The sequence below is a fragment of the Astatotilapia calliptera genome, chromosome 9 (genome assembly GCF_900246225.1).
Source record: "Astatotilapia calliptera chromosome 9, fAstCal1.2, whole genome shotgun sequence".
Classification (NCBI taxonomy): Eukaryota; Metazoa; Chordata; class Actinopteri; order Cichliformes; family Cichlidae; genus Astatotilapia; species Astatotilapia calliptera.
In genome coordinates, this window is record NC_039310.1 from 15109095 (window position 1) to 15132337 (window position 23243).

Consider the following 23243-nt stretch of genomic DNA (forward strand, 5'->3'; position numbering starts at 1 on the left):
CTAGCGAGACAGAAGTTAAGCTCTCCTTGCAAGATGGACCTCCCCCACTCTCATTCAGATCTGGCGTTTGGAATTATTTTGGTTTTCATGTGACGTATGACCCTGAAGGTAAGCGAGTCATGGACTAAAGTAAAACAGTATGTTGGATGTGCCATGCAATGCTCAATTACATGGGTGTGAACTAGTGTGTTAGCGCAGTTAGCTCGTTAACGTGTTGGCCGTCTAGCCCCATGCACGGAGCAATCGGCGGTAGCTCGTTAACGGAGATTTGCCGTGTTGTGGTGTTGAGGTCATTTCAACGAGATTAACCTGAAAGCACTAGTGGGAACACAACGAATATGACTGCACATTTACGCCGACATCATCGTAGTGCAAAGACAAGTGGAAGCAGAAAAAAAAAAGCAAGCATGCTACTAACTTTAGCCGAGTCATTTAGACCGCTGTTAGCACATGATTCTCCTTATGCTGCTGAGAATATAGCCCAGAAGAAGCGGATAGTATAGCTTTTATTTTGGAAAGAGCCATTTCTCTGTAATAAACTCTCTTTTCCAAAGATGAGTGATTCCTCAATCAGATACAGGGCTCGCAATATCGCTAGCCCGACGTGCCGGAGCTAGCGATTTTTTCAGTCGGGCTACCAAAATCTATCTCTTCCCTGCCCGTCGGGCTATTGTAGGAAAAATATATATCAATGCTTTTGCATTCTTTCGGAAATGTAGCTGGGTAATTATGTCATTGGCATCGGTGAGCCACTGTCAATATGTGACATATTGAAATCGCGTTTGAATTTGCGCTTGTTTTTTTGCTTTCACTTTGCAATCGTGCGAACTGTGTATAGAGAGCGACAGCACTGATCTGTGAGTGATGATAATTTGCGCACCAATTCCTCTGACATCGTCTTATTAATCGTTAGCTTACTATGCAAACATGACAAGTGAAATCTCCCGCAGCTTAAACATGTGAGAGGTTGATCGCGCAGAGAATCGCTGAGCTTATGTGAGTGCGTGTGTAAAAGCATTTCAGTTCTGCTGAGCCAAATAAGACAGGTCAGGGTGAAGAAGTGACAGCCAAAGAAAAGCTGACCACAAAACGGAGAAGTTATGACAAATCAGACTATAAGGCAAAAAGAAAGTGCAGCTTTATGGTTTCATGGACAAAAGAATTTCTGTGGCTGCAATATGATGAGCTAAATAACCAGGGCTGCACATAAGTGGTCCGCAGGTGCGCATTCGCTGTCAAAATAAAAAACACGCACAAGGGTGAGGGTTAAATTTAAAAACTGTACTTTTGAGTTAAAATATATATTTATAATTTTAATAAATGACAAATTAAAAATGCATGAACATTTTTTTGTATCGAAAAAATATCGAACTGTGACACCAAAGTATCGAACCGAACCGTGAATTTTGTGTATCGTTGCACCCCTAATATATATATATATATATATATATATATATATATATATATATATATATATATATATATATATATATATATATATATATATATATATATATATCTGTATATGCATAGCAATTTTTAAAGTGGTCTTGAGAAATGGTTGTCCAGCCTTTCTGAAGGGCTTTCAAAGGATTTCAGAGGATTTCTGTTTGTTGAGCTACTTAAAAGTGACCTAACTCTAGGGATGGAGACACGACAGCCAACTTAACCAAGAACCAATTTTAAATTGTATCTTTGTTACTAGTAGCCTGCTGCAAAAATACATAATTTGTTGCAAATTGTTGTTGTTTTTTTTAGCAAAATCTCCAAAAAATGCCAAAGACAGCACAGTTTAACAAGCATAACATTGTATTTATGCAACAAAAATGTGTTTCTCAGCTTTTCAGCACAGAGTGCCCTTAAAAATTGATGAAAACTGGAGAAGTGGAGGAGAAAAGAAGAAGTGACGGACTTAAAAAAGTATCTGGAGCAGATGAACTGTACCTGAAAGTCAAGAAACAAAAGTTATCCACATCAAGAAGCCATTCTGATTAGCCATGGATTGGCCTCCACATGTGGGATCTTCAGTGTGGCAGCCAACATCCAAAGAATTTGAATGTCCATCAGGAAATGTGGAGAGCTATTCCTGAAGACTACTACAAGAAATTACAGAAAAGCTCATCTAGAGTTCAAGTGTTGAAGAATAAAGGTGGCCATGCCAAATATTTACTGTCAAGCTCACTGGAGCAAAAACGCTGGTTTATAATGTATTTCTATGTACTTTTGCACACGGTTCAATAAATCACTGCATCTTTCCATTTCTGCAATCTAAATATCTGGGTGCTGAAATGAGGGGTGTCGCGAGACTTTTAATAGTGCTCTCTCTCTCTCTCTCTCTCTCTCTCTCTCTCTACATATATATATGTCTATAAGTATACACTGAATGAATTGGCATGACATTATGTCCTAGTATTTATCAATAAGGTGAATCTTTTTGTGGAGTCAGACTAATTAAATGACAGGTTCTTAATAAAACCCCACGAATGTATCTGTATTAGCTCCAGAGATAAAGATGAGAGGTCACAAATTGTTTGTCTCTTTAGGCTTCTAAAAACATGCTAATTAAAACACTCTGAAAAAGGGATTGTGAAGTTAGACTTTATGAATTATATACACCATGTCTTTGATATGTGGTGACAGTTAGACATGACTTTATTTTAAGGGTCACAAGAAAAAAAATTACCCATAAGTTGTATGGGATTTGCAGTGGAATAGAGATAATAAAATTTTTAAATCAGTGCATGAATCAATTTATTATTAATTTAGATATAGTGGCTTATTTATTTAGGAGTACATCTAATGGCTCTACTACAGAGGAAAAACAAAACAAAAGGGTTTAGTTTGACTTTTTAGGCTCAAGAGATTTCAAGCTAGCTCAGTGTGTCATTTATTTACATGTGGCATTGCCGGCATGTGTTAGAGACTATTGGTCTGAAGAAAATCTGCACGCTAAGTCAGTTTTATTTATACAGGTGATAATGACAAATCACACATTTGTCTAAAGGGGATTTTACAATCTGTTCAGCTCACTGTCTATCCTAGGCTAAACTGAACAATCAATAAATGGCCTGTATTTATATAGCACTTTTACTAGTCCCTAAGGACCCAAAGCGCTTTACATATCCAGTCATCCACCCATTCACACACTGGTGATGGCAAGCTACATTGTAGCCACAGCCACCCTGGGGCGCACTGACAGAGGCGAGGCTGCCGGACACTGGCACCACCGGGCCCTCTGACCACCACCAGTAGGCAATGGGTGAAGTGTCTTGCCCAAGGACACAACTGTCCGAGCCGGGGCTCGAACCGGCAACCTTCCGATTACAAGGCGAACGCCCAACTCTTGAGCCACGATCGCCCCAATCAATACACAGCAACAAGCATTTTTTCAATCATAGACTGTACATACATGTCTGTGGACTTCTTCTCGAGGTAGCCACACACTAATGCACAATTATTTTCAGCTTTACCCTGAACGGGACCATAACTTACAAAGTTACCATCATGTTGTATTAAATGTGACATGAAGTCAAAATATTCCCAGGGTTAAAAAATAAAGACAATATATTTTATAGGCTTGTAAATAAAGTAGAGTCTCCCTCTGCTGGCTGTTGGACAGAATGCAGGTTTTAAGGTGCTTCCACTGACTTCACGTTTACGTCCATCTTTTATATACAGCCTCTGCTACCCACACGGATACATTCACGTAGACATGCTGTATGGAAACATTTGTGGGAAGGGTCATTTTGTTTTACTTGTACCGAAGTATATTATGGGATTGCAATGCAATGCCATGAAGATAATCTTGCTGCTCCCCAGTATTAGCCCTGTGTTACCTGGGGGTCTATAATGTGAAATAAGTCAAAACACCCTTGCTGTTGACGGTGTCTACTCTTAAAGTGGAGGGATAATGGACAGTTTATTGCATTTTACTGCAATAAAAAGGAGCCTTGTTACAGTGGCTATGCATGGGACACAATGGCATGATAATAAACACAAAAACAATCTCTCCTGCTTTTAGAGTAGAAATTTTTACAACATGTTTTGAATAATGCATTAAAAATGGACCTAAGGAGGTGGAAATAAACATCAATCCAAACCTATAACCATAACACACATACACCCACAAACCGATAAAATGACTCATTTTAATGACTTTGACTGTCTCCGAGCAGTGAATAGGCAATTTTGGGCATAAAATACATCTTGACCATTGTAAACATGTCTGTCTGAATTTAAAAAAAAGAGCCCTATTTCTTTTATAATTTTTTTTTTATTAAACTTTCATTTTAACTATGCTATTTAAATGTTTTATCTCATTCTTTCCAGCTGATTTGGTAAAGTAGTAAAACAAAGTAATACAACTACAGTAAAACAAGTAAAAGAACAACAAAAACCAGAAAAAAGGATTTTCTGCACTCTTCACTCAGCCACACTCACGTCTCAATTTCACAGAAATTACCCTAAAAGGGAAAAACATAGACCAAAGCAGTTGGATGTGACGAGTGGCATGTGGAACACAAGATTGAATTCAATTAGTCCGCTGATTTTGACTCATAGCCGTGTCCACTGCCCCCCTGGCGAGAGCAGCAATGTGCATTATGGGCAAATGGAGAGCTGCGATTTTATGCTGCTTAACACCTTTAACAGGCAGCTGCTTGGAGACGGGCACCTCTGTAATGGGTTTCTGGCTGGAGCTCAGGAGGGCTGGGTGGAAGGATGCTTGATAGCATCATAACGGTCTGGTTGGTCAGCAATGGAAGCAGTGGTCGGGCTGTTTGTGTGTATGTGTCTATGCAAGGCTGTCAGCTTGACTATTGAGTCAAAGTTCTTACTTTGGCACCTTTCACTGACTTGTCTGTTACTGTGCCTGAAGCGCGTGCATGTTTATACATTTATCCATGGCTGACTTATGGATTCAGGCTTCAGCTCCTATCTCATTCTGTCTCCATCCACAGACCTTTCCGCCTATTTTTTAGGTGTTACAGACTAACGGGATACAAGTTGAGGATGGAGGAAGGGAGAAAGGAAGAAAGAGAGCCAGTGTGAGTGTCAGCATACTGTTTGAGTCCTGTGGAAACATAATCCCTCAGCCTCTTTCCTTACTGGAAAATGTATGAATGTAAAGTGTAAGGCCGAAATACCCTGTATATCTTAACTTATGTGTGTGTGGAAGAAACAAAATGTGTGTGTAGGTACAAAAGGGCCTCTGTCACGGTCAGCTGTGGGAGGTGAATAATAAAGAGTCGTGCTTCTCCAGCCTCCTACCATCATTACACTCATTAAACTTCTTATTGGACTGGGAGAGCAGTGAGTGTGTGAGCCAGAGAGGAAAACTTCTGTGAATATAAGGATGGCTGCACTTACATACTGCTGCAGAACCCAGACGTTTAAGTGTACGCTCCAGATGTGAGAGTGACTAATCCTCTCCGGTGCCTACGTCTTTATCTATTGTGGTCGAGTCTGCAGAGACGGAGGCCTAATGTTCCTCAAGTCTCGGTGACACATCAGTTCAATTAGCGGCACCGACCAAAACACACTTTGTCAAACACAGACTCCTCTCTCTTACTCTCTCTCTGCCTACCAGTCTGACTCCATAATGAAGCTCGCTCTCGGCCAGGAGCAGGCTACACAGCAGTGCGCACACAATAACTAAAACGGAGCAGTACAAAAACACACGCGCGCGCACATGCACACACACAAACACAAGTGCGTTCACCTGCCAGACTGCCTACACAAACACTGTGTGCTTAACTTTCATTTCACAGGCTGGCTGCACAACTGAACTCCTCACAGGTAAATAGAACAGCTCTCAGTTTCATTAAGCAGCTCTGTGCATCGTCAGTTCTGCCTGGCCCACGTTTGACTTATTTAACTCCGCCAGGCATATTCAGCAGAGAAGAATGGTTCCTTTTGATCCTTGGATGTGACAGACATTTGATATACTTTAGCGTACAAAGTAGGAAACACCATAGTGAAGGATGTATTCTTGAAGACGGCGCAACTCTGAACTCTTCTTTCATCTACCCGTAGGAACTAAAAGGAATAAAACCGTGGCATTCACAATGAAGTTGTAGCTCTCGGCAAGATCTAGTTTAAAATTCTCTCTTATATGCTGTCTTTTTTCACGACTTTTATTTTAATCGTAGATCATTTCTAACATAGTAACTTCATAGCTTTAATGCGCTAAAACTGAGTGCAAGTATGCAAAACGTGACACTAAATTTCAAATCGTTCAACGCAGAAATGCAGTGTATGGAAAATGCAAAGAGAATACTAACTTGCATTTTAAATGAAACTCAAATTAAATTCAGCTTGAATTTCGGCAGTAATGCTTCATTTAATAAAAACGACTGTAGATCTCGCCGTACACGGGTCGGTCTTTTTGTCGGTAAGCTGCTGAGGATGTGATTTGAAAAATGAGAAATTAATGGAGGTTTAGGGGAGTGAAAATTATTTAATCACGCAGGGACCAACTCTCCATTTTCCCCCCCCAGAAGTTGAAGAAAGATCTATTTGTCAATGCCGCTGAAAAGTTTTACAGATTCTAATCACCTACAACCATTTTTCTTCCTTCTATCTCATTGCTTACTTCATGCTTATAAATAACAGTCCTACTTATTCTGCCCTCTGACTTGAGTCAGCAGTTGTATGTGGTAACTGATTGTAACTTGTGTTGAATGTATCCAAACATACTCTCTTGATATGCTTTTACTTTGAAATGTCTCAGGAAGTGTGGGCAGTGTGATCCAAACATGTGACAAACATGCCTTTTTCCACTTGAACTACAATCAGCTTATTTAGGTTGGTGTACATGGGAGGAGGAAAAAAGGGTGGAGCAGTCTACAACTTGTGACAAGCAAACATGTGGACATTACTTTGATTTTTAGGAAGAACAAGAGTGCGAAGGTAAACTGCAATCTGCATCCAGGACAGAAACACCTACGTTATACTGCTGACACAACGCTGGCTCTGTGTAAGCTACTATACAATCAATTCCCAGAGTGACTTAAAGCTGAGTGTGTGCTGACCCCAGCCCAGCAGCCAGAGCCTGAGTTTTGGCAGGTAACAATGGCAGCAATGAGCAGTCAGGCTTATAGCATTGTAGCATCCATTGCCACCTACGCATGCTTCCGCAGTAGAATTGCTGTGATGATTGCCATGAAGTCTCTTTCAGCTGCTTTTCAGCACTAAAAGAAAAACTGTAAGCGTGTCCTATCCTATTAGGACAGGGATTTGTATCAGTGTAGGACTGAGCCTCAGGATTATACTGCTAACCGGTAAATATGTGGCAATGCATTTAAGTACATATCATGAGCAGTGAAACAAGTAGTGTAACAAACTACTCTCTCCAGAGAGTAATTAAGTAAAGTAATGCGTAATACACAATAATGTGTAAAACACTTTTTTATGGGTAACGACGCCAAGACTAGTTGCAAGATATGAAGGAAAGAGAGAAAACTAAATGATTCAGGCCTGTCTGTGTGCAATAATTCACTTTAATTATTTATATAGCGCCATAGATTCGCCAAAGCACTTTATAATGTAAAGTAAATAGATAATCACTAAGTTCTAGGTTTTTGTTGTTTTACACCCTTATTAATTGATCTAACTTCCCTTTCAATGCACAGTGTTTGTCTTTTGATGCTTATTGTCGGGGCTGCAGTGACGCTCATGTATCATGATGTAACAACATCATTCTTTCTGCGCTCCTGTTGTTACAATTACAACTGCAGCACTCTTGCTATGCTAGCTGATGTAAAAGTTAAGTCCTTTCTGTTGTTTTGCTCGCTACAGTTTTACTTGTAAATTTTCACCTGTGTGCACAAACTTTGTCAATACGAAGCACAAGGTATATTTCCTGGCCTGTGAAAAGTTTGTCTGGCCATGGAGCATATAGCAGGAATAAATTCAGCATGAAATTTCCCCAGCCCACGTTAATGATCCCACTCTAAACACAGTGAGCGAGCTGCTTCTAAATTTATTTAATTATTTTAGCCTTGTTTCCAGAATTCATAACCTCCGGCAAATAATAGCTTTTCGTCTCAATACTGGGGGAAAGAAATACCTTGCTTCCAATTCATCCAAGGTTGACTGAGCACACTTCCAATTCTGTGGTAAAGTTTTAAGTCACAGGAAAAGATGGGGTTAAGTACTGTATTGCAGCTATAGTGCATCACTACTGTTTTATTTCCTATCTAGCTTAGCTAGCTTCCCTGGGGACTCAACACTGAAGAGTGAATACACTGAATGTGATGGAGCAGCACTGTGTGGACTTCAGACTGATGAAGTTGCAGTTATGTGGCCTTTTTCATCAGCAAAAATGAGGCACTGAACTGTAGTAAGCCTGCAGCTGAAGCTTATGGCTATGACACACGGGGCAACGTAAGGGCAGGTTTGATGGAAATAAAGCACCGAGAGAGGTTGTTCCTTTAATCAAGCATCTGGCAGCATTTTGTTTTCAGGGTAGCGGGGTTGCATAGTGAGCGAGGACTCTTTGATTTAAACTGAAATGTCCTTGACCTGAATCCCTACTAGTTTTAGTTGAGCTATTCTGTTTCTGACTGTGTTGCGAGCACCCTGTGGAGGGGTATAAGCAAAGAAATGTTTGCTTCAGGGATCAACAAAAATCACAAAAAAGTAAGAACTGAACTTTTTTTTTCTGCTCAGGGATTCATTTTACCACATGTTGGGAGCGTTTTGACAACAGAATATTTATCACCAACTTAGTTCAACTTTGCACACTCGTCAAAAAGTTCCAAAAAAAGATTTAAAATCTTTCTCTTTTTTCAAAACAAGAAGCAGATGTTAACCCATTGCTGTCAATACCTATCTGACAAACACCTGGAGCTGACCACAGGTGGCTGTGACAATATAAATCCTTACAGGTAAACGCAAAGGCGCAAATGAACATACGCGCACCTTTGTTGATCTAACACCCTTTCCAGGTCTCAGTAGGATTCCCAGACTAAATAAAGTAGCTGTGATGACAGAAGCTGCAACATGTGTGTGTTTGTGCGTGTGGTCTCCTTCTGTTTAATTAAACATGTGTCCGGGGAAAGAAACACATGCAGATGGCACATAAAAATGAACTCCATCACATTTTGGGGGTTCTTGAAATTACCGTTGCTGTTATTATCCCCATCATATGTGGAAATCTTTAAGGTCTGAATAGAAATGTGTGTGGATATGGGTGTTTTAAATGCATTGGAGCACTTGTTATACATTAACAGCTGTGCCTTTTAGCACCTTATACGGGTTGTAAATAAAAGGCAGCAAATGGTTCTCTGATCTGAGTAAATGTGTGGCTCTAATATAACTTAGAAAAACCGTCCAAATAAGTCTTCCCCGGCAAAGAATTGCCTCTGAAGTCAGTATGTAATTACCTCTCCGGTGCCTGAAACGTCCCTAATTAAGTCCATATCACAATGTTAGAAGACAAGGAGTCAATGAGAAAACAAAACAAAGGAGAAAGGGACAACAAGTGAAAATGCAAGAGCAAGAAGGAAGAGGGAGGAGGAAGACAACTTGTCTAAACAAACAGAAAATTTATAAGAGTCAATGCAAAGTGCCTGTTTGACCTTTCCTGCTTTCCTTTGTGTAGTACGACTGTAACTGCGACGACACTGTCACCTCCACGGACACACGCAAACCATCTTTAACATCTCCTGTCCTGTTCCCTCATTCCTAATGACAAGTTGCTCTATTCCTAGCGTGTTAATGGCCACCATGCAATGACAGGAATATGACCACAGGAACCGCGTGGCTCTGTAGGTGCACGAAGCAGGAGATGATAAGGTACGACTGCTAAATTGCTACTTAATGGGAGGTCAGTCTTTTTATTTGGGTGTTCTGCATCGACTAATGTGTCACGAGCAATTATCACATACTATATATGCTCGCGAGGTATCAAGGTCTTGCGTGGGATGTTTCATCGTTTACACTGTATTATTTCGCTTTACAACAGACCATTACACAACCTCTGTAATGTGACTTTTTTTCCTGCTAAATGCGATTTGGGTCAATGAAAGTATTTTACAGCATTTTACTAAAATTTTCTAAAAGCAAAAAGCACCCAATTATTTAATTTAACCAAGTGAATGTCTGTGTCCAATCTTTTACATGAAAATTCTATGAAAATACACATAATTCTTATTTCATTTCTAAGTCAAAAGAAGTTAAAAAACATTCAGCTTTGGGCCTAAAACATTAAAAAAATCCAAACGTCTACTTAAAATGATAAAGAAAACACGCAAACAAACAGAAATACACTTCAAGAATCCCATGCATCCACAAGGCCCTGACCCATATTCTTTAATCCGTTTTCAACAGGGGGACAAGACGCTACAGCTATCATGTTCGTTCTCTCTTATTTTTACCAGGACTGAGGATGAGGGAGTCTGTGCGTGTATGAAAATAGCAGCAGAAATAACACAAGCATCACATCATTCTGTCATCAAGAAGAACACTCGTATTTCAACACTTCCTTGCATCATCTTTGCTTTAGAGACATCTTTGTGGCAGAAAATAAGCCTATTCATATGTGGAATGATTACAGTATGTGTGTGTGTGTGTGCGTGCATGGTATTAAATAGGTCTTGGTAATAAATCTGATGGCTGCTGCCACTGTATAAATATAGCCGGGGGATTTGGTCGTGTTAGATGTTCCCATTTCATCACCACTGACGCTTCGTCGCATCAAATGGCTTAAGCTGAGCTCCCAAACAATGAACAGCCACAGAGAAAAGACGGGTGTTAGAACGGTGCATATGAGAGGCATTGTTCCGCATGACATACCTGACCACACCCGGGACAGTCGTTGCCGTTCTCACAGGTTCTCCGGCGTGACTGGATGCCGCCGCCACAAGGCACAGTGCAGCGTTCCCACGCCGACCAGGCGGACCAGTAGACGTGTGGCGGGCAGGGCAAGTGTTCGTTGCAGTACCTGAGAAGTCACATAAGCACAGATTTAAACTCATAGTAGTCAAGCGCAGCCACATTCAGCTGATGGCTTATCTAATGGCAAGTTTATTTGTATAGCACAATTCAACAACAACAACAATTCAACAACAATTCAACAACAAAGTGGTCTCCAATACATCCAACTGGCAAATTTCACACACAGCAGGACACTCTACTTAAGCTGATTTAGCCTGACCATGGTTGCCATGCATCTGCAAGCCACTCAGCAATCATTCTCAAACTCAGCTTATCATATCATTCTGCTTCTGTATTAAACAATGTCTATCTATAGCTCCTGCTCTGCCCCACTAGTCTGCAAATAGATGCAGATGGAAATACCTTTCTTCCTTTAACTGCAGCAGTCCTGACTCAAAGATAAATTCAAGACCCCCAGCAGGAGAGAGAGAGAGTTATCGAGTACTTTTGTGAGTTTATTCTGCTTAAAAGGTGAATGTATCTCTAACCAGTCTCATCCTCTGTATTCCAGGTTGCGTCACTGACCACTCTGCACTTCATGTCAGTTCAACAAGCTGTAAACAACACTGTCATGTCATGTTTAATATCAAACTCATAAGCAGCTGTCTTTAAGATGGTTATTACCCTCCAAGAAGTAACTAAAGTGTCCAATAACACTTCATCTGTAGCTGTTTCAGTCTTCAAAAAAACTCCTGAGGCTCTGACAGGAGTTAGGTTAAAAGCTTTCACAGAGGATACCTTATTGAATCATGTATAGGAGTCTCTGGGATTGTCTGTGGAAAATGGAATAGCTTCTTTATCTGACAGACCACTGAAATTATATATGAAGGACACCGAAGACGTCACCGCACTCTTGAAACCTTGCCACTGCGCTACAACTACAAATAGCTCAGACCACAAGACAGGGATGTTTGAAAAGGCGTGTAAACTTCACTTCCAACAAACTTTTGTAAAAACCAACATCCCTCTTTGATGTGGCCTTGGAGTGCAGAGAACACAGCTCGGTGCGAGTCTGAAGGTCTGTAGCGTATGTCTGTGCATAATGTTGTATTAGCCACTGTGGCTTCAAAGTACAGTTAAGAAAATTGAATCTCAAAACACAACTTCCACATGTAGTTTGCATAATTCATTGACACAGCCTATTAAAAAAGCCTCACATGTGCATGCATCATCTGTAATTACATCGTTTTACAAGACAGGATTATGGCGATGTCTAAAATACTTTAATAGCTCAATCCTCATTAGGCATTAACTACAGACGATTGCCAGTCTAATTAGAGCCCTATAATTTATTTTATAACTCTTACACATGCTATAAAATTGCTTTTATTGCTATTTTGTTGTCTTTTTGCAGATGACCGCTTTTTGAAGAAAACCGAGTCTTCTTTAAACCCTTCCTCCAGAGGCTCAGGCGGGATATTTCCATTGTACCATTCTCAAACACTCGGCTATTGTTCACGGCAAATCAAACGCCACATTCTGTACACTCCATGTTGTTAAAAATCCTTAGAGCAGCGTCTTTCTTTCCACTTCTACTAATCTGCGCGGTTGTACGATACAGTAGGGAGGCGGAGTGTGGAAAAGTGAGGACAAGTGTGGATTACAATCTTGCGAAAGCCCAGAGAAGGGGGAAGATGCACAAACACACATGCTCACACGGACGACCGTGCAAACAAGTCGCGCGCATTAACTGCAGCAACCCAACACAATATGAAAAAAAAACAAAACATGTCCGCAATCAATATGTAGAGCTTTAGAATCATCATCATCATACACACTAATCATTTCAGACGAGCAAGTGGCTTTGCTCCATCTCATCTTATCCTTTTCCCTTCTCAGTAAAACACACAGAGCTGATCAAACCAAAAGCGAGGCTAATTACCCGCTATAGGCTGAGTAAGCAGTGCGGACGCTGTCAGTGTGCTGAGGGAAATACCAACAGAAGGTTCATAAATGCAGGCATTAACTGGCCAGACTTAAGCCTGTAGCGCTGCTGTTTCATAGCATTTGCTTTATCTTTAAAAGCTTTGCCTGCTGCAAACAATCAGGGCCAGACTTATTGGAGGCCTGTTGGCTAATGCAAAAAAAAAAGACGTAGAAAAAGAAGTTTATTTTGCCCTCAGAATCATTGTATTTTGCGAATATGCGTGTCTGTGTAAATATAAGCTCGTGTCATATCCATGGATCTGTGAACATAAGGCCTGCGAGTTAATCCCAACAGAGTGCTTGAAGCAAGAACAGCGTATAGTGTGTCTTTGCTGCAGATGTCTAGCACCTATGAAAGAAACCCAGTGCCTCATAAAATAAAAGCCTCCACTGGCATTAAAAGAATCGCTCAGTGAGCAGAATTTGAAAAAACGCCAGTCCGCCTCACGCTTTTAACGACAGAGGTGGTTGAATTTTTTTTGGACACTGTGTTGATCACCTAATTTTTTTTTTACATCTCTTCCCAATTTGTTTTGTGGCACAAGCAATAAACATTCCTGCTTCACCAGGACACACACATACACCTTTTCTAGCATCCCTTTCTTTTTCCTCCCTCGGGCAGTCTCAGGCTTTCCTGTTCATTTCTCTCTTCAAGCACTTAACACACACACACACACACACACACACACACACACACACACACACACACACACACACACGCAAGACTCCTCCCCTTTCACTCCTGTCTTACAAGGATCCTTTTCCAGCTCTCACAGCTGGCCTCTAAGGTGGCCTAAGGTGTTTTAAATAGCTGAACAGAGCAAGCAGTGATGGAAGGGGAGATGAAACAAATGAGATTAAAGCTCGGAGAGTGAAATCGAAGGGTGGTTGGTGTAAAATGCGCTTCTGGCCTCCTGTGGTCTTTAGTGCCAGCCAGCATTTTTTGGGTTTGGTTCCTGAGTAAGTGGGCTGTGCCGGTCACTCTGTACATGTTTTGCTTAGGGCTCGTGGCGGAGCAGTCACTTTCTCAAGGACTGCTCCAGGAGCAGCAATGAGTGCCAGAGGGTGGGGGGAGGCAGGAGGTTAGACGGGGGAGTGAGAGGAAATGAAAAAGTGCTGGGAGAGGAAAAAAAAGAAAAACAAGTAATATAAGGTTCATCCTTGAAGGCCGTATCCTATTACTCACCCATCACGCTGCTTCTGTTGCCATGGTGACAACTGGTAACAATTTCTGTCTCCTTTCTCCTTCCCTGTATCCTCTGAACTGTGTTTATTTGTACTTTTACAGCCTTCACCTCGGGTTAACAGCAGGGGATGGATGAAAAACATCAGACACTATGGACACCAAGAAGGAATGCCGCTCTGTACTTGGATGGAATTAACTTTCTCTAAGACAGCTTGTTTCGTATATTTTTCGAACACACCTAAAGATCTTAAAGTTTTCCTCAGTGCTTTTCAGGTTCACCTTATTTAATTGACCTCATTTAACTCAAGAAAACTCATCTCTTGACCTTTTCTACCTTGCTTCTTCGCATACTTTCTCCTTGAAAGTTTTTTTCAGGCCTTCAAGGTTGCTTAGAAACCATACAAACATCTTTAAAAAGGCGATTATTCTACAGCAAAGCCTCCAAAGCTTCAAAACGTGGACTCAGTCTGTGTGTGAAAGCCAGATAATTACCCAAGCGCAGGCCTATCCCACTTATTCCTTAATTGGCTGTCACATATTTGGACAGAAGTGAGGGGGGAAGGCGGGGAGGAAAACAAAAAGTCACAGCCAAAGTCGTACTTTCTAACAGCAGGTTGCAAATTATGGGGGAAAAAAGTTGTTTTCTTTTTCCCTTAACTTAAACATGCATGGATCCAAATGCACTTGTAAAGCTTGTTTTTACTTGAATCGGCTCATGTTGACCGATGTATACGTGTGGGTGTTGTGTTTGCATTATTCACCTCTCCTCGCGGTTCTGGCCCACGCATACTCGTCCGCCGTGGCGAGGGGTCGGGTTGCTGCACGAACGCTGACGCACCTGAAAGCCAATACCGCAGGTGGTGCTGCAGGGAGACCAGGAAGTCCAGGGCGTCCACGCTCCATTTCTATGGTGACAGACGAAGTAATGTCAGTCTGTGACTTTAGCCACTGATTGAAAAGCTGTGCAATTGGTCTTGCTTGTACCAGATTGTCCTGTCTTTATTGTTTAAGAAGAAGGTCTTGGCTGAGAAGCCATTCCTCATCGCATGTTGCTCAGAGGAACAGCACGACCTTTCTCAGGGCTAACACAGAGAAACACGCCGCCATTCACCATCACATTCACACCTATGGTCAATTTAGCCACACGGGAAGAGTAAGGACCAGCCTGCAATCTGAACCTTCTCCCTTTTTGGCGATGGTGCTAACCACTTCACCACTGTGCTGCTTGCTGGCGATCAGACCAATCTTTGTAGCACATATTAAGGGAAAATGAGCCAGTGAAACAAATCAGATAAAGGGATGTGTTTTCACGTGTCTGTTTCATTTTAAATGTAATAATAGGCTCCGAGTTTGAGATAAGCATTTATGATTACGCTCAGACATTTATTACTGCAAAAGATTAATTGACTGTTTCTAACTTCCCTTCATCAAAATGCCTCATCCTTCATGAATGAATATGCTCACATCCTTGTATAGCCGCCTGAAGAATCATGCAGCTCCAACTTTAACTGTGAGAGTTAAAAACAGTCATGTCAGCTGATGCGGTGCAAAAAAAGGCAACGCCCAATCAACACTTGTTATCCCTAAATAGGTGACAGTGAGGATGTAACACATAATGACTGGCTGTGTGTAGATACCAAAGGAGTAGATGCAATTCTCCAGGAAATTAACTAACATCTCAACCTCACTCTTAAAGGTACAGTCAGTCGTTTTCAAGGTTACTTTATAGAAAAAAATCAATGTTACTTATAAGTACATATTGATTAATCTGTAATTACATCTTCCAAGAAACTGATGCCTTAATTTAAAATTTGTAGAAGTCTCTATATTACCCCGCCATCTTGAATACAGCGACCAAAAAGGACATCAACTTGTGTTTTATGTCTGTGACTAGAGACCACATATCTAGTACACCTTACTATTGGGAACTGTCAACCTTTGAGTCACCGAGCAGCTGAATAGGGGAATAATGTTGACGTGCCCGCTGTTCAAACGTTACTCAAAGTTCCAGTTCTATCATTCCCTACATAGATGTATGCAAAAATATTCATAGACAATTTAGAAACATTTGCACATATGTGCTGCTGCATCAACAAAGTAGTTTACCTGGAGCAGTTGGCGACCTCAACACTGATCCCATGACACTGCTGCCCACCACACTGCGGGGCTGGGTTATCGCAGGCTCGCGTCCGACACAGACAAGACCCTGCACTGCCTCCGTCGTTGTGGCTACAAGTGGACCAGCCGGACCAGGCACCAAAGCCTCCATCGACTGTAACATTACGAACCTAGCAGCAACAGAGAAGGTCAAAAATAAAACACCTGAAAGTAATGGCTTTCTCAGAAAATGGTCATTGAGTGATGCTCTCAGGAAGGTATTGCTCTGTGAAATTCAGCCCATCGGTGGATGAAAACAGAAATCAATTTTCCTCTAATAGATGCAAAGAAAAAAAAAACATTACATCTACAGCACACCCCAAATTGCACATTTATGTGCTGTAAACATAAGGAAGATACACAAAAATTGCATCAGGAAATGATGAGCGACGAAAACGGGAAAATAGAGATTCATAAATGCAGATCAAGGCTGTGAATGGACACATTCAAAGGACAGAAATATGAGGAAATAAAAGTGGCCTCATAACTGAATATGTGAAGCAAAACAGAATCGAACAGGAAGGCCCTGATATTGCAGCCGCTATGAATTACGACTGATGTCCTAGGCGTATGAGCTAAATACAAAAAAGCGCCGTTGTGAGATTCAGAGCTGCAGATGATATGAGCCATGTCGCCGCAACATTTCAGGATGATTTAAAAATGCAAAGAACACTTTCACACAAGGGGAAGAGGGAGCGTGATCATCAGCAGTTTTGGCAGAAGCAGAATACCGTCTGGCCTCCGCTCTTTTTGGTAATTGAACTCTGCTGTGTGCCTAAATGGGGTACCCTTGGCTGAGGCAGACAACATCAATGGGCTGCCTAGAAAGCAAACAACTATACAGCGACAGCCAATGCAGAAATATAGCAATATCATTTACAGCTGAGGCTATAAATGATTTGGTAGATGAATATTTCATGCTGTATATATCTCTCATTAAAAAATAAAGATCCAAAGAGAAATAAAATTACTTTTTTACTGTCAGGAAATGTAGTTTTTTTTCATTAAAATGCCAAAATAGAAGGGAAAAGGCGGCAGAAAGAGGACAATAGAAAAAATCTGAAAGATGATGAAAAGCACTCATATTTCTTTATGGAATATAAAAATAATACTTTCTTTCCCTGACTGAAAAAGCAAGAGAGGGGTCTCTTTTTATTCAAAAATATATATATAAAAAACATGGTTTAGATTTGGGCTTGGTGGAGGACAGGCAAAGCGGATACCTTACCAAAAATATTGAGTAAAGATTTCCATTTTACCTGAGTTAAAATTGGGACGAAAATGTCTGTTACTAAGACTTTCACCTCCCCTAAAACCACAGCAAAACACATTTTTTTGCTTGTTTCCAGACATGAGACTGTGAAGCCAGATGGCGATTATGAATAGGTTGGTAAAGCGTATCTCCTGTCTCTGCCTACACAACACTACTCAGTGTGCAAACCCTTGACTGGCCTCCAACTCCAGGCTTCCACTTCGCAGGAGAACAGACATTCAGCCAGTTTAGCCTTTGCAAACTGTTAATGGACTCCCAGGGAGTGAAACTGTAGCTGTGATAAAAGAACGCTTCTTTATTTTCAGGTTTTACAAACTGCGAATGAATTGTTGTAGACTCCTACTGTCTGGCCATTCCTCAGTGTCAGCATATAAAGTTCATTTAGATTAACTCATGATCACTCTAAATGGACTAGACCGGACCAGACAAAGGTTAACCAAGAAAATATATACCCCATCAGTGGTGTGGGCAGTGATATGTGGCCACCTGAAAATGCATAAAAACTAAAGTATTAGTGGCTATGCAGCAAGAAACACAGGTAATATCTTCAATCAGCATTTAAAGTAATAACTTGGATTTTGGGGGGCGGGGGAGATGTGAACCCCCCAAATGACAGTTAGATTAAAAGATAAGCCATGCTGTCTCACGTCCATGATTAGACAGATGACAATTACTTTAAGCTGTGATACTGTTAGGAAAATGGGAGCGACAACTTGATTTTTACACTTTTATTTTGTAAAATTTTACATCATATAACAACAACTTATAGAGAGAAGATATAAAAAATGGACAAAGCCACTGTGACTGTGTGAAACCAGACGTGAACATACAGGGAGTGCAGAATTATTAGGCAAGTTGTATTTCTGAGGAATAATTTTATTATTGAACAACAACCATGTTCTCAATGAACCCAAAAAACTCATTAATATCAAAGCTGAATGTTTTTGGAAGTAGTTTTTAGTTTTTTAGTTTTAGCTATTTTAGGGGGATATCTGTGTGTGCAGGTGACTATTACTGTGCATAATTATTAGGCAACTTAACAAAAAACAAATATATACCCATTTCAATTATTTATTTTTACCAGTGAAACCAATATAACATCTCCACATTCACAAATATACATTTCTGACATTCAAAAACAAAACAAAACCAAATCAGCGACCAATATAGCCACCTTTCTTTGCAAGGACACTCAAAAGCCTGCCATCCATGGATTCTGTCAGTGTTTTGATCTGTTCACCATCAACATTGCGTGCAGCAGCAACCACAGCATCCCAGACACTGTTCAGAGAGGTGTACTGTTTTCCCTCCTTGTAAATCTCACATTTGATGATGGACCACAGGTTCTCAATGGGGTTCAGATCAGGTGAACAAGGAGGCCATGTCATTAGTTTTTCTTCTTTTATACCCTTTCTTGCCAGCCACGCTGTGGAGTACTTGGACGCGTGTGATGGAGCATTGTCCTGCATGAAAATCATGTTTTTCTTGAAGGATGCAGACTTCTTCCTGTACCACTGCTTGAAGAAGGTGTCTTCCAGAAACTGGCAGTAGGACTGGGAGTAGAGCTTGACTCCATCCTCAACCCGAAAAGGCCCCACAAGCTCATCTTTGATGATACCAGCCCAAACCAGTACTCCACCTCCACCTTGCTGGCGTCTGAGTCGGACTGGAGCTCTCTGCCCTTTACCAATCCAGCCACGGGCCCATCCATCTGGCCCATCAAGACTCACTCTCATTTCATCAGTCCATAAAACCTCAGAAAAACCAGTCTTGAGATATTTCTTGGCCCAGTCTTGACGTTTCAGCTTGTGTGTCTTGTTCAGTGGTGGTCGTCTTTCAGCCTTTCTTACCTTGGCCATGTCTCTGAGTATTGCACACCTTGTGCTTTTGGGCACTCCAGTGATGTTGCAGCTCTGAAATATGGCCAAACTGTACTCTTGATGTAAATTTCCCGCACATTAAAATGATTCACCAAAATGCTCAACTGATCATAAGTAGCAGAGCTAAATGTTTTGAAGCTGAAATTGCTTCAGTGAAAATGTGATCTTGATAAAATATTGACTAGAAATGTTGTGGTGAGCTCATGAAGCTTTTGCCTCTGGCACAAAGAAAAAACTCACTGTTGCAGTTGGTAATGGTAATGCTTATTCATGCACATATATGCATGTGTAATTGTGTTCATGTATGCTCTTAATGGATATGCGGATGTGGTGTTGGCTAGCTTTCTGCCAGAGCTCTGCTGACAGATGCCATGGCTTGAGTGCCAAATATTTCCCTGAATATAAAGCCACATAAAAGAGCTACACAGCACTCTTGACTGGCTTGAAACTGATGTCTGTGAAACACTGCTCAAATTGATAGGCTTACCGCCCCCTAATACGGCTCCCAATGCTGGTGCACGTTAAAAATAAATGGAAGAACTGTTGTGCTAATGAACCAGCAGCCGGAGGTGAATGATTGAGGCAGCGTCCTCGATCATTCTGAGGGTACATGCAGTTCCCATAAAGTCAAGTTGTTCAGTCCTGAGATGTCTTTTGTTGTTGGGAAGGATATGTTTCACAGTGCTGGTTTTAGGGACTGCTCGTGAGCCGTGAAGATCTGGAGAGCAGGATGTAGCTTTCAATGGGGAAGAGTACAAATTAATGTAAGAAACGAATACATGCAAAAAAGAGAGTGAGCTTGCAGGTGGAGCAAGGATTATTGTGTTTTCTGCCAACTTTTGTTAAGTTTGAAAGCTGAAAAAAGAAAACTAAAGCAATCAAACACCAAGCAAGTAAGCTACAATGAAGTCTGTGCACATCACACAATAGCTTCATGATACTCACCGGGCATTTTGAGATGCTTTGCTCCCACTGGCTCATTCTGATGCTTTCCTCCAGAGTGGTGCATTTCTTTAGCAGCAGGTCCCAACCGCAGTACGGGTCCCTCGCTCCTACACAGGCTCTGAAAGGAGAGAATCAAGTTCGGCATTTAATGGGCTTTTATTAACCTGTCATGTATGCATACAGACACCTCTGCATCGTTGCTTGACATGAAATCAAATATCAGGAAGAAGAGGGAGATTACTGGGAGAGCTAAACGATAAGGTGCTGGAATAGGTGATGTATGGAAATATAGAACTGCGAGAGATAAAATGCTGGGGAAAGTGTCAAAAGAGTGACGGCACAGGAAATAAGAAAAAAAACAAGAGAGGGGTACAGAGAGCGTTTGGGAGAGGACAAAGAAGAAAATTTACAGTGGGAATGTAAATCACCATCATGCATTGCAATGCATCAGCATCCTAGAATTATCTCCTAACACAGTTTAGTGACTGATTTTTCAGGTAATCTTCAGTCAAACACCAGGATTACATTCATGCCATCACATACGGGCACACATACATTCCTGACTCAAATAGCTTATCAGCTCCCACATGAGAATGCTGTAGTAAAGATAACTGGGTCTGTTTTTGCCGTATCCGCTTCAGATGTTTTGCTGAGTGCAATAAAAAGCCCGATGTTACTATTTTCATATAAATAAAAGTCTGCACTGACAGCACAATGACATATCTTTGAGCCGCAGGCTTCAATGTTGCCTGACATGCCCCTAGTGAAATGTAACAAAGTTGTCCGTGGGTTTCATAACAATGAACCGCATGCACACACAAACAAGTGAGCTTATGCAAGCAACACATGATCATACCCTATCTGGCTGTATAAAATTGCAGAAAGGGAAGACTCATGCTTTCCTGCACACACAAAGTGGCTGACATAATGTCTGGGTGACTGTAGGTGTCCAGACAAAATATCAGGGCCAAAGACAGGAGAACAAAATGAAAGGGAGAAGTAACACGTCAGTACCTGTCTTTCATGGGGCCTTAAGGGCTGTACAGATCGTACACCTCCCATCGGTGAGCCACACAGCAAAACACGGAGACAGCCGTCTAATATTTCAAATAGGCAAACCTCAAAGAAACGTCAGTGATGATCCCAGAAACACTCCCTGTAGCTGCCAGTCCGTGTCCAAGATTTTATTACTTTTATCTGTTTTTTTCTGTTCTGAATTCTCTCTTTAAGAAAAAAAAAAAAGCATCAGCGATGTGATGAAGTGCCATTATGGCTGCAGCATATATCACAGAGCCACAGCTGTAATATGAAGCCTTAAGTCTTTTGTGTATTCCAATAACAGCTCATTGTGCGAGAGACAAGGTATGCAGGTGTGATTCCTTTCCTGTGTGCCATGATGGATGGGATCCCAATCTTAGTGAGTCTTCACACCCCGGCCTCTGTCTCAGGTTTTCTTTGCCAATATTTATACCTTGATGGAGCTTCTTCCAGACAGACAGAAACTCAATATATCTGATAAACACACGCACACGGTCGCTGCAGCACTGTGCACGAGGCAGAAAACATGTGGTTTTGTGGGCGGGTCAATGACAATGAGCGACATCGAGACAGGGCAGCCGTGGGCACCTCCAGTTGCTCAGACAAAGCTGATTTAGAGGATTTTTAATCTCACCAAAGGCCCCTGATCAACACAAAGGCCTGGCTCCCTCAGATAAAGAGCATCTCGTGAAAGAGGGAGCTTTAAAATTTCGTTGTAAGCACATTTGCTTTTTTGACCATTTCAACTGAGATTAACGGTGTTGGTTTGTTGGTTTCTTTGCGCATGTACTCACTCTCTGCTCTTGTGGTAGCTGCATCTCTTGAGCGGGATCTTGATGACCTGGTCTCTCACACCCACGTATAGCTCGCTGCGGCTGTGCAGGATCAGCAGGCTCCGGATGTGCTGCCTCTTCCTGGGAGGGAACAGCTCAATCTCTTCTAAAAGGCAGCTCCCTGTAGACTGGTTGAGCGGGGAAAGCACTTTTTTGATAGTACCGTAATCTAGAAGAGAGAGAAAGAGCTGAGGTGAAGATTTGGTCACAAAGAGGAAGGAGGGTCATTTTCTGAACAAGAAAAGGTGGAGGAAAGAGCAAAAAGAGAGCCATGGTAACAATAGAGGAGTTTGAGGAGGGTAAACAACAACAACACATATTTGCTGGATGTGAACTCAGGGTGCGAGCGCACACAAATAACAATTACTTCCTAACACAGCGGCTGTGAAATAATACTGTCAAAAAGAATGGCGATGGCTGGTGTGCCGAGCTCTGTTATGCCGTCAACATGCAGCACTGTCGATGCAACCAGGGAATTGATATGGCACCTGAATCCATGATTTCTGGCCTACTTTGCTTTGAGGGATATTCCAGGGGATAAAACCTCTTTGTAGCTTTGAGAGAGAGGAGTGTGTAAATCCATGTCACCGTGAATGTGTCCCGAACCTTATTTTCTGTAAAGGTGGGCCCCATGGGATAAGGTTAGGGACACATTTTCTTCGGAGAGAGTTAAAACAAATATCATCTATTATACATGCAATCCCCTGGGTGAAGAAAAAATAATTAGGTGCACAGTGATGCCTACGGAAGACGTGACATGCTAATAGATATTTTTAAGGCAGGGGATGCAGAAGTTAGGTTTTGCCCCCAGCACTATGGGCAAGGGAGCAATTAGTTCTGGAAGTAGTAAGAAGTGTAGAATCCCAGTAAGGCTACATTACTTTGGTATTTGGGAGTTGGCTGGCTTGCTTGTTTTGGATGCCAGATATTAGACCACTCTGCCTGTAGTCCATAAATATATGGGTCTTAGAGTTACTACCTTTGCAGAGACATTAAAGGGATGGAGTTCTGGGTTGGAACCAGAAACATGAGCTGAATTTAGTTGATTAGATAGAGGATAGGGAGTA

The 23243-nt window shown here is 41.5% G+C and overlaps 1 protein-coding gene across 3 annotated transcripts in view; it reads right to left on the bottom strand.

Moving 5' to 3' along the window:
* The window catches only part of sema5a (sema domain, seven thrombospondin repeats (type 1 and type 1-like), transmembrane domain (TM) and short cytoplasmic domain, (semaphorin) 5A), a 174088-nt gene that overhangs the window by 43994 nt on the left and 106851 nt on the right, over positions 1 to 23243 (bottom strand). For all 3 annotated transcript variants that reach the window (XR_003273311.1, XM_026179439.1, XM_026179438.1), the window contains exons 11-15: positions 22138 to 22345; positions 20306 to 20423; positions 16157 to 16338; positions 14812 to 14955; positions 10798 to 10945 (exon numbers count right to left, since the gene is read on the bottom strand). Coding sequence is in view for 2 of the 3 variants with exons in the window: in XM_026179439.1 (XP_026035224.1) it covers positions 10798 to 10945; positions 14812 to 14955; positions 16157 to 16338; positions 20306 to 20423; positions 22138 to 22345 (800 nt within the window). In the remaining variant the exon portion in view is untranslated. The remainder of the gene's footprint in view (positions 1 to 10797; positions 10946 to 14811; positions 14956 to 16156; positions 16339 to 20305; positions 20424 to 22137; positions 22346 to 23243) is intronic.